The following is a 12,182-nucleotide window of genomic DNA, read 5'->3' as shown; positions in this document are numbered from 1 at the left end:
CTAACCTAATTTAGATACAGAAAGATTTTTATATAATAGTCATTTATTTCCCACAGTGGTTCTTTTTCTTATTAATGCACAGTGGCCTCAGTAAATGTCCATTGAATCAAATTGAAAACAGGTTAAATAAACCATTTGTAAATAATCAAAGTTAAAACTTTTATGTAACTAAGTATTTTTTTTTCTGTAGTGATCTTTAGCAGCCCCAGATGTTAATACTTATTCTCTGACCAAAAAAAAAAAGATTCTTGAGATGCAGTGATTTTCAAGTAAGGATATTCATCACAAATGCCTTGAGCTCCACCTTTGATCTACTGAATGAGAAGTCTTCAGTGGAGGGGCCCATCACCTGTGTTTTTCTGTACAGCTTTACCCGTGTTTGAGATCTGTGCTTCATACTCTCTTTCGAAGAAGCGTTTGTGCCTACCCTGTGTCTGGTAAACTGAGGCTGCTTAGTGGTAGATGTGGAACTGGAGTCCTACCGTCATGTATTTTGATAATGCCTGAGAATGTGTCCTGATTATGTTTCCCTTTTGGGGGAAAAATCCAGATGTTAGCTGTAGTCTTTATGCCACTTAGGATATTATTCGAGTTTATTTAGATAGAATGCTCATTCTGATCGTCTTTGTCTTATATTCAGGATTGGTATGGAAGAAGACTTTTATGAAAACCACAGTACCATTACAGCATTTTCCCCATAAGCATGGCTTTATATATTACATACTGCCTATGAAAACATTTCCTAAAAGACACTGCTAGGAGTTAGCTGGCATTGGGGTTCTGGAATGAACAGCTTGGACTGGTCTAAGAAGCAGGAGAATTTTAGCTGTAGATCTTTTTGAAAGTTCTTTGTGTTTTTTCTGCTGGGCTGTGGTAGCCACTTTGCCTTCTCTGAGGGATACACTTGGTTATTTAACCACTCCTTTCAGGAGCAAATCACAAGATCCAGTTGCTGGGGCTCCTGTGTTCTGCTTCAGAGACTTACCCTAGATGTTGGGCGAGGCCTTGGTGCTCATTCTAAGCCCCGTGATGCTTCAGCTCTTCCTTCTCCTTGCGCAGTGCTTGCCTTTGTCCTGTTGCCACTGTCTTTTCTCCCTTGATTTAGTTCTATTATAGCATGCCTGTAGCACTGTTTATTTTCTCTACCAGTGAATTATATTGTTTGAGGATGTCTGTGGTATGCTTGTGTTTGTAAATTAACAAGCCTGTGCTTGCTTATAGTGTATTTTTTGTGTATGCTGTTTGGGGGAGGTGAAGGTACAAGAACAAAATATGAGTCTAATTATAGTGGAGGGGGGAATCCCTAGTGTTCCTTGTGACTGAATTTATTTTTAAAATTATAACAAGTGTACGTTGCTTTTAATAGGGACATGAGGATTTTTTTTTTAAAAAGCATGCACATTAATGTGAAAAGAATACAATTCAATTGTGATTCTGTTTGCAGTGGATTTCATTTTAATTTTATTGCTTGCCTCATTTTCCACAGGTGGGGAAGTGATGGATTTTATTATTTTGTGTGTGTGTGTATGTCTTACATTTGAATACACTTGGCTGTGACTTTCCTTAACTCAGCCTGTTCTGCGTTGCCCAGCTGGCTCATCTGGACAGACAAGGCCTATATGTTTCTGCCTTTTTTTTTTTTTTTAAAGTCACCATTCACCATTCGCCCTTTTCTGTGATCCTTTAACAGTGCTACTTGCTGTAAAATAAAAAGTGACAGCTTTCACATTGATTTAGGAGCAATGAATTTTTGTTCCCCTGCCATTAGACGGCAGAATTTAAACACCTCGGGGAAAAGATAGGTCCAAGTAGTGAACTGTCGCCTCAGATTAAATATTAAGGTTTGTCATGTATACGCCTGTACCGGAAAGGAATTATTTGTTATTTGGATCACCTGAAGAGTCCTATAGCTAACCTCTTCTATATTCTAATGCTAAATGTTTTCTTGTGGACTTCCTTTGAGGTGATGGTAATAACTCTCTTTTTAGCTATGACAATAAAGAGGCTACTAGATGAATAATCCTCAAATCTGTACCCCACTAACCCACCCCACCCCTTACTTAATATAGCTTACTTGTGACAAACCACAGTTTTTGCCTTTAAATTCTTGGTAATGGTGCAGCTTACACTGTTTTGTCGACAGAGTAAACTAGAAGGCCTTTAAAAGCACGTAGTTATTGTGTATCAGGCTCTCTGCCGCATGCCCACCCCCAGTTTTGAAGAAGGAGAGAGTAGTAGGTTCCTGGTGGTTGTCTCAGTACGATGGTGAGACCTACCGAGTCAAAGTATGAAGAAGTTTTAAAGAGTTTTCATTTTAAAGTATTTTTGCTATTCTCCACTGGCCAATTTAGAAACCTGTGTTTCAGGATCTGTGTTATAGCAAATTTGCCTTTCTTGATCATGAAGATATTTTGAGAGTTAACATTAGAATGCTTCAGGAATTTTGTGAGATTACATCTGACCCTTGAATAATGCCAGGGTTAGGGTTGCTGACCCTCCCCACAGCCAAGAATCTGTTATGATTTATATAATTTATAGGCCTTCTGTATACAGGGTTCCTCCATATCTGCAGATTCAACCAATTGTGGATCATGTAGTACTGTAGTATTTGCTAAAAAAATCCACATGTAAGTGAACCTGCACAGTTCAAACCCGGTGTTGCTCAAGGGTCATCTTTACTTCAGTTGAGCTTAGACCTGGTTGTAGCCTAGGTTATATGTTGATGGCAAAACAAAACAACCTGGGATTTAAATTTTGCTTTGTAGAAGAAACAGCCAAAATAGTTAAGAATTGACTGTTCTTCAGAGGTGAATATAACTACAGGTCTCAGTATAGTCATTTAGTTTTATTTCATTTATTTCCGGTTCCAATTAAGACAAATTCTGAGGGCCTGTATTGAATTTACATTTTTGTACAATAACCAGGGACTCTGCTTTCTTGTTCTTCAAGAACTATTTATCTAAGATCACATCCAGTAAAAACATTGGGATTGAGCCAAAGGAATTCTGTGACAGCAGAGCTTTTTATAATGAAATAATACTAAGAATTAGTACTTGCTTTATAGTTTTCTATGTACCTCTTTCCAGTTGTGGAGCACCAAGGGGAAACCATCATTATAAAATAAAATTGTTTTTTATGTTAATTAGAATGTGGTTTTAAAAGAAGTGATTGACATTAAACATGATCTAAGTTCTGATTTTGACCTAACAATATTTACATAATGCTTTGAAAGGTGATATTAACAGTAGCAGTGGTATCTTTACACTGTTTTCTTTCAAAAATGATCAGGTGGTTAAGTTGCTAGAAGCAGTAGTACCAAAAGATAGTTTGGGATAGGATGAGGGTTTTCATATTAAATATTAAAAATTTTTTCTCTGAATAGTTTGAAGTTATTCTTAATACATCAGATGTTTTATGTTATGGAATCACAGACTCCAGATATACAAGTTATTTTTTAAATGTATCTGCATACAGGAGGAAGTAGGAACACAGAACTAAATAAAATGAAGTATAAATTACATGGATACTTTAGAAATATAATCTTAAAAAAATAATGTTCCTAAATAATGGAAAGCTGACTTTTTAAGCGTGGATTTTTTTTTTCTTTCCTTCATGTATTTGTTGTGCTCAGAAGTCATTTCCTCTTATTTTTCTGTGCTGATGAACCATGCTTTAACAAACTTGTTAAAAACAACAGCTCGTAATCTACTGGGTGTTCCTCTTTTTCCTTATTTTCTTAGGAGTCAGTGGATTGGTGGGGAAAATGCTGCTTGTCCTGGGCCCTGAACTGTAGGAAGAAGATGCCAAAGGCCAAGTACATGTATCTGGCCCAGGAGCTCTTGGTTGACCCGGAATGGCCACCAAAACCTCAAACAACAACAGAAGCGAAAGCTTTAGTAAAGGAGAATGGATCATGTCAGATCATCACCATAACATAGCGGTGAATCGGTCTCAGTGGTATTCTAGTAGCAGTATTGAGGAGAATGTAAATGTAGGACTTAATCTGATCCTGTGCGTCAGAATGGCACCCTTTCAATTTATGTCCCTTCCAATATAGTAACTGATTTGAGGTTTTTTTTTTAAACAAAACAAACAAAAAGAGATTGGCCTGTCAGTTAAATTAATAATCAATCTTCAAAGTCCTATACCTTCATTCAGTAACTCTAAATATTATATATATTTCCAGAACTTGCTTGTTATCCTCAGTGATACTTTTTATAGGGTACAGAAGAATGTTGGTATCTGGAAGGTGTTTAGATATTAGCTTCTAAGACTTCAGTTTATGCCTTTAAATTTATTTTCACAGCCCCCTTATTAGAAAAAGTCATCATTTATATACAGGCCCTAAATTTGTGGTTGATAAATAAAATGGGTGTTAATTAGCCTCCAATGAAAATAGGTACAAAGCCTGTTTTTATTTGATTTCAATATTTCTCCCAAAGAAAACTTAGTATACATAACACCAGTTCCCTTTAATAGCCTAGAGTTAGGAGTGAGTTTTATGGTGTTGCAACTCAGGTAATTTCCATTTATGGTTTTATATTTTCTGTACAAACTGCCTGGGTTTTATTTTTTCTAATCAGCAAGGTGCTTCACTGCCTTCTTGAGATGTCCCTCAAAGCTATTAAATGGATCTTGTGCTATGTCTGGTGTCAGTAGTATAATTTGCTTTAGTTAAATGTTGTTGAAGCCTTTTCAGTGGGAAAAAAAGCTGATTTCTTTTGGCAGTAGATGTAGATCTACCCTTCTAATATCTCTTCATACCAGTTTTTTTCCTCTCAGGCTTTATATTATTTTAAATGTCTTTTTATTTTCTTCTACGTCTTTAATTACCTAAAGACATAGGATAATAGTTTTTTGAGTTAGAATTTTACCTCCTAAAATTTTAAAGGTTTGATTTATGTCTCTCCTGTCAATAATGAGGCTTAAAAAAAATGAGTGGTTTTGAATGACTGCTATTTTTTCAAAACAGTGTGAACCTGGCGAGTTTGTTTTATGCCATTAGGTGGCGCCAGAGGTCAGAGTTTACCTATTTTGGATTGGGTGTTTACAAATGAGCATATTTGGTTGTGGAAATTTCTGGGAGAAAAAAAAAAATGAAATAAAGTTAAAAAGAAAAGTCATTCATTGAGCCAAAAGAAATGTGGAAGATATTTTTCACCTTTCTGTTTTGCTTGGTTAATTTTTAAATTCTAAACAAAATTAAGGTAATTTAAAAATGCCTTTATAGGTAAGATCCAGCAGTTTGGCAAAGCCCGAAGTTCTAATAAACAAGAAAACTGATACTGCTGTAAAGTGGACACTAAACTACTAATATTGTGTGATCTTATCCTGTGCTCTTCCTTGACCGGTAGCATGCTTGTGCTTTCTACTTCTAGCTGATCATTATTTTCCTGATACATATTTACCAATTTGATCAAATGTTACCCAGAACCATAAAACCAAATGGTTCTCATTTTTTATGCTGCAGAGACCTGATGATTTTTGGTTAACTGTAGAAAAATGTATGTTACACTCAGGATCACTGTTAACTGCTGTGGCCACTGATGATGCTTGCAAAAATATAATCAAAGTTTTCCATCAAAAAAGTATGATACTATATTAATACACATTAGATGATAAGAACAATTGTTCCATGAATGATTCTATGAAGCTATGCATCTTAGACCTCTTGAGCTGTGAATTAGCACTGTTTTTATAGTTACTTACTCTTTATCATTTTATAATTTCCACATTCAGTTCACTTCCAATACATACGAGTGATAGTCTTCAGTGATCTCCCACAATTGTAAATTTTATTCTTTGATTTAAATACTGAAGCATATAATTTAATTGCTAAGTAGCAGCTTAAAAATCTAACTGTCAGATTGTGTTTAACATCTTTAAGAGCATGATCATAAAGAGCTATATTTTTGACAACCTCCCCCCTTTTTTAACATTCAGATTTTATAAGGGTTTTATATCACATCTGTCCATATTGTTTTCAAAGGAATGAGGTTTTTAGGTAGGTGGACAAAGCATTTGTAGAAGGTTAGATTTGAACATAGACAAGGTGGGTTGTTCAGGTTGTAATGGATGGCTTCCAGAATGTGATTTGAAGAATGCCTGTGAGTCCAGGTGTGGGTCCTACTTAGTGCCATGGATAGATGAGTCCTCTCTCTGTAGGTCACCATTACATAGTAATTTTGATTCTGAATTTCACATTAAATTATTTGAGTGTATACAGATCTAAATTTTAAAATCTGTACATATATTATTTTGACATATTAAGATGAATAAATATTGCTGATTTAAATTTTATTTATGCACATACCTAAAGGACAGAAATGTCCAGGAAAGTAATTGTTAAATAATATGTAACTTTTTAACTTTTTAAATAAATAACAAGATTTTTAATGTGTGTCTCCCTCAGGGTTGTTTAAAGTTTTTTTTCCTCCCTCAAATATAAATAGTGGTAACTATATGTTTTGTATCTTCTAGCACCAACTGCTGTAAAGCAATGCTGCAAATGATGCTTGAATAAAAGTGGCTAAGCCAACAACAAAATAAAAACTTTTTATATTAGTTTTATAATCCCTACATTCGAAAGCTTTCCAAATTGTACTTGCATTTAAATAAAACTGTTGCAGTTTTTACTATTTATTTTGTTTCCCATGTTTATGAAACCACTGCACAGTTTCAAAGGCATGGAAAATTATATCAGTGTTTATGTACTCTGTTCCCCCAAACGGCTATGGAGCCAATGTCCAGAGAAGAGCAAAATTCCAGCTTTAGAAAACTTTCTAAGATTTCATGCATGCAGTTTTGACATATCTGAAAATAGGCTTTTTGTATATTTATGGTGGGAGGTGGTTGGGAACTTTTAACAAAATGTTAATTTTTGTACAGTCTGTAGGCATTTACAACATATTTTTAATGTATTAAGATTTGGTAATTATGTGCACATTAAATTAATTACTTCCTGTTATGATTTGTGAATTCCCTAAGACTTTGGATTTTTTTAAGTAACTTTATATCAGAAATGATACTGCATCTTTATATTTTTAAAATTGTATTGCTGCTCAAGAATGGTACCCTGATGTCAAAAAGGCATACATTCAGAATTGTACATTCAGCACTGTAAATAACCTTATGAAAAATTTTTGATTGAAGCTGTTCAAAATAAAGATTTGAATGATATATATAACATTTCTTTTTTTCTGTGTCTTTATATACGTTTGTTTGCTCTTCAGTTGCATGAATACTGCCCTCTCTGGATTTATTTTCCTGCTTAATACTTCCCCCATTTCTCTCTTTTTTTTTTTTAACTTTGAATTTTTCAAGAAAATAATGCAGCTTTCCACACACCATGTCATGTCTGTGACTGGCCCATGGAAACCCATCAGTCAGATACAGTGTAGAGCCAAATGTTAAGTATCAGGAGGTCTGAGGTCAAATGGTGAAATAGAAGACTAGGGACTTAGAATTTATTAATAGTTGGGAAGATCAGATGGAAAGCTAATGCCATGTAAGCCATGGTAAGTTTGAGGGGATGTGGCATCCATGGATGCAAAAAGAGTGCTCCATGGAGCAGGAGACCTTGGAGCTAACTACTGGCCATAGGAATCCCAGAGAGGCCAGGATGTGCTGGGCCTTGTGCTTGGGTAGGAGGGTTTTCCTTGTATCACAGGTTCTGCAGGAGCCATGTGTCCTGTGCTGTGGGCCATGTGGATGGTTGGCTGGTGTGAGACCTAGTTTGAACCCAAGTTCCTTCCATTCTCTGCAGGTTGTGTAGCAAATGATCGTGTCCCTTGCACCACAGCCTGCAGGTGGCAGTACAGTTCTGCATGTCTGTCCTTCCTTTTCCCCCCTCCATCACTGCCAGTTGCTTTACTCTGGGTATATACTGCAGGGAAGGACAGAGAGTGTTCCAGGAGTTTGAATGAGATTGTCCCTGTACCAAGTTGGGGTTGTGGTTACTCCACAAGTACAGAGAGATCGCTGCTGTGCCCTGGCCTTGGAGTCTCTCCCGCGGAGGAAGAAAAGCATATCTCATTCGGTAGATACCTGGTTTTGAATGGCCAAACCCTGTAAGCCAGGGTTCTGTGACTTTGATACAGAAGCTGCCACTTAGGACAGCAGATTCCTGACTTGTTTCATGGATCCAAAATCCAAAGGACTTGAAACACTGGTGCCGTCATTACTTCAGTGCTCAGGGTACTTCTCAGTACCTCATCAATTTGCTCATTGGATCAATTCTGTTCCTCCACTGTCTGCAACTTCTGTGCCCATTGTTCCCTTCTTGGCCCATCATAATGTCCTCTCTTCAAAGTAAAACTTGGAGGTAATTCTCACTGGAGATCTTCCTGGGGAAATAGGCTAAAGAAGCTTCACCGGAATTTGACTCGAAGTCGTACTCTGATTATCCCACAGTACCTCTTCCCAGGCCTCTGTCATGCTGGCTCCTGGCATTTGATGGGCAAAGGGCCTTTCACTTGGTCCGCCTGTGTGACTGACTCACTGGTCACCAGGGGAGCTGTTCCAGGCTCTGGAGCTGCTTCCCTTGATTTGAGCGGAAAGACCGTTCAGTGGCTTACCCTGTGTTTTAGGACTGCATGCTTAGAAAATAATTTCAGTCCCTTCAGCATTTAATGGGCTTTGACTGCATTTGGCTACACTAAAGGCTGAATAGATTTCAGTTCCTTTTCTATAACACCTGACAATGTCGATTTGGGGGACTTTTTTCCCAACGAGGATAAAATAATTTAAGAACCACTTCTGCTGTACCACTGCACTCAAAGATTCCAGAGGTTAATGTTTATTCTTTTGCAATTCAAGCATTGACTTTTCCCAGTATTTAAAAATACCTATATTCCTACCTTTTTTCTTAAATAATGCCATTTTCCCTTCCACATCACTTTATATTTGCATTTAAAAATTTTTAGTAGTGATATTAAGCACATTTGATAAAATCTCAAAGCTCTCAGAAAGGTATATAAGGAAGTCACCTTTTTTCCTGGTTTCTCCCCCAAAGGGGGAATACTAAAGTTTCTTGGGTGTATTGTTCTAGAAAAAATATATATGCTCATATATGTTTTTTAAAATCCTACACACATAGAACCCTATGTTATATGCTATGCTGCCCTTGTTTTATGTCATTCAGTGTATTTTAGAAGGTTATGTCAGGGACTTCGCTGGTGGCACAGTGGTTAAGAATCCGCCTGCCAATACAGGGGACCCGGGTTCGAACCTGGTCCAGGAAGATCCCACATGCCGCGGAGCAGCTAAGCCTGTGCACCACAACTACTGAGCCTGCGCTCTAGAGCCCACGAGCCACAACTACTGAGCCCGTGTGCCACAACTACTGAAACCCGCGTGCCTAGAGCCCGTGCTCCACAAGAGAAGCCACCGCAATGAGAAGCCCGCGCACCGCAACAGAGTAGTAGCCCCCGCTCACCGCAACTAAAGCCCGCGCGCACCAACAAAGACCCAACGAAGCCAAAAATAAATTAATTTTAAAAAAAGAAAGTTATGTCAGTACTTGCAGTTCAAATCCATTCTTTTCAAAGTCTGCAAGGCATCCTATTGCATGGATATACTATAATTTAAACGACTAGTTCCCTATTGATGGTCATTTATATTTCCTTTTTTTTTTTCCTGTTAAAATCCTGCAAATAAGTTTTTGTGTACATGTCCTAATGATCATTTCCATAGGATATATTTTTAGCAGTGGAACTGCTGGACAAAGAATATGTATGTTTAAATTTTGGTTGATACTACTAAATTTTCCTCCCCAAAGCTTGCTACCATTTATATTCCCACCAATGTAGTATGAGAATATCTACTTCTTCACACTTCATAAAACACTGGATATTTTCAGGCTTTATATTTCAGTGTGGTATTGGTATAGGGATTATCAAATAGCCCAGAAACAGACCCACACAACATTCATCAGATGTTGATTTATGACAGTGCTGACATTGTAGCTCTGAGGCAAGAAGGGATATACATATATAGGACAGCTAGTTATCCTAATGGAAAAAAATAAAATTGTCCTTACATCATACACAAAAATCAATTCTAGACGGATTAAAGACCTAAATGCGAAGGACAAAATTCTAAAATGTAATAATAAGGTGTTATAGGAGAATATTTTTTTGGCTTGAGAGGAGAGGAGGAATTATTTTAATAGACATAAAAAACATATCTTAAAGATTAATAACTCTGCTTATATTAAGACTTCTGTCCATCAAAAGACACAAAGCAGGTGAAAAGGCAAAGCACAAACTAGATGAAGATATCTGTAACCCCTACAACTGACAAAGGATTAGTATCCAGAATACATAATGCCTACAATTCAGTTTTTTAAAGACACAATCATACATACTTTGCATATAGAAAAATGGTCAGAAGAACCCGAATTTCTCAGAAGATGAGGCACAACTGGCCCTTAAAAATATGAAAACATGCTCAAGTTCATAATTCAATAGGGAAATGAAAATTAAAACCATACCGAGACAATTATTTCATGCGAATGGCAAAAATTAAATTAAAAAAATCAATTCCAAGGCATGGGTGGAGATGTACAGGAACTGTCATACACAGTAGGTGGCAGCATATATTGGCACAACTACTTTGCAAAGCAGTTTGACATCCCTATGTTCAATTGAACATGTGGACACCCTTCCTTCAACCCAACAAGGCCATTATGCAACATATTTGAGAATGTTTTTAGCTTTACTACTCCTAAAACGAAAAAAAAAAAAAAAAAATGAGTGGAGCACTTGAGAATGTCCTTAGCCTTATTCCTAAAAGGGAGAGAGGGGAACTGGAGTAGAAATGGAGCGAAATGGCAGAAAAAGGAACACCCAAAGGAAGTGTAGCCCAACCAGGGGTGTGGTTGCTGCAGTGGCCCAGCTGTGTCACTACTGGACACACATCACAGAGTCATATTGTGCCTCTGGGGAGAAACTGCTATCCCTCCTCTTATCATTCGGCTTTGGCCATAGGACTTGGGTGATATATGGTCTCTTTTTCAAAGTTTGAAGATATTTTTCATTAAAAACCAGAATATGCCCTCTGAGATAAGGTCCTTTCCATGACTTTTATTCTGGGAAAGCCTTTATCCTCAGGATGCAAGGATACTTCCCTCTTCCTTTGGAAAGTGCCAGATCACATGCAAAGCTCTAAGCCTTTCAGTTGCTTTGGGGTGCAGCACCATTTCAGGTAAGGCCAAATATTTTATAAATTAGTATGGGCAACTGGAGGGCTCGGTTAGTCTGTACGAATAAGAAAATTTAGTACAAGAAGCAATTCGTTTAAAATTACATGTAGGAAACATTGTTTTGGCAGATTAGTATTACTGTATTTCACAGATAATTCAGTGTCACGAGTACTAATTTTTATTGAAGCATCTTAGAAGTGATAGCTCCTTATTTATGGCTCAATCAGAAATACTACTCTCAAATTCTAGCTCTGTGACCCTGGTTAAGTTACTTAACCTTTCTGTGCCTTAGTTGCATCATCCTTTAATTGGGGATAATATTAGTACCTAACTCATAGGGTTATTGTAAGGATTAAGTGAATTAATTTAAATAAAGTGCTGAGAACAATGCGTGGCATAAAGTGATAGGTACTATTACCTACTTTTCTCAGTGTGGTTCACTATTATGGGGTGGTCCTGTTTTAGGGTAAGTTGGCACTGAAGATACAGCATGATTGTGATAAAAGGAATCAGGTGTTGGTTGCTGCTGTTTTAACAGACTTTGCTCTTCCCTTCAGGGTTGTAGGTCATAGCCACCCCAGGCTAAGTCATGAAGTCAAGAGCAGGGCTATGTTCACAACGCACACTGCTCTGTGATGTCTGTGAGCTTGACTGTGAGAAAGATTATTTTAATTAGTCCTCTCTATGTAAAGATGTAAAGGTATTGACTTTTCCATAGCTTGAAAATGCTTTCGTTTCAACGATTTGAACTATGAGTGGAAAATCAGTAAAACGAACGAGGCCTCGTAGTGTAGAATGAACGTCTTTTCACCACCCAGGAAAATCAGCACTCCTAAGAGGGAGACTTAACTTGTACCTGGGTAACATTCAAAGTCAGTGATCATCCTGGCGAAAGGATCATGCAGGGTTACAAGATTGAAATTCGAGCGTTTGCCCTTTGTGTGTTGCCCACAGATCTGCCGCGGTCGCCTCTCCAGAC

General features: G+C 37.3%; 1 protein-coding gene across 1 annotated transcript in view; it reads left to right on the top strand.

Moving 5' to 3' along the window:
- The window catches only part of ATP13A3 (ATPase 13A3), an 80,038-nt gene extending 72,875 nt beyond the window's left edge, over positions 1 to 7,163 (top strand). The window contains exon 34 of the mRNA XM_055084601.1: positions 3,741 to 7,163. Within this exon, the coding sequence (XP_054940576.1) occupies positions 3,741 to 3,938 (198 nt within the window). The 3' untranslated portion in view covers positions 3,939 to 7,163. The remainder of the gene's footprint in view (positions 1 to 3,740) is intronic.
- The last annotated feature ends 5,019 nt before the right edge of the window (positions 7,164 to 12,182 follow it).

Source organism: Physeter macrocephalus, chromosome 1, assembly GCF_002837175.3.
Source record: "Physeter macrocephalus isolate SW-GA chromosome 1, ASM283717v5, whole genome shotgun sequence".
In the NCBI taxonomy this organism is placed as follows: domain Eukaryota; kingdom Metazoa; phylum Chordata; class Mammalia; order Artiodactyla; family Physeteridae; genus Physeter; species Physeter macrocephalus.
This window is presented reverse-complemented; position numbering and strand designations above follow the sequence as displayed.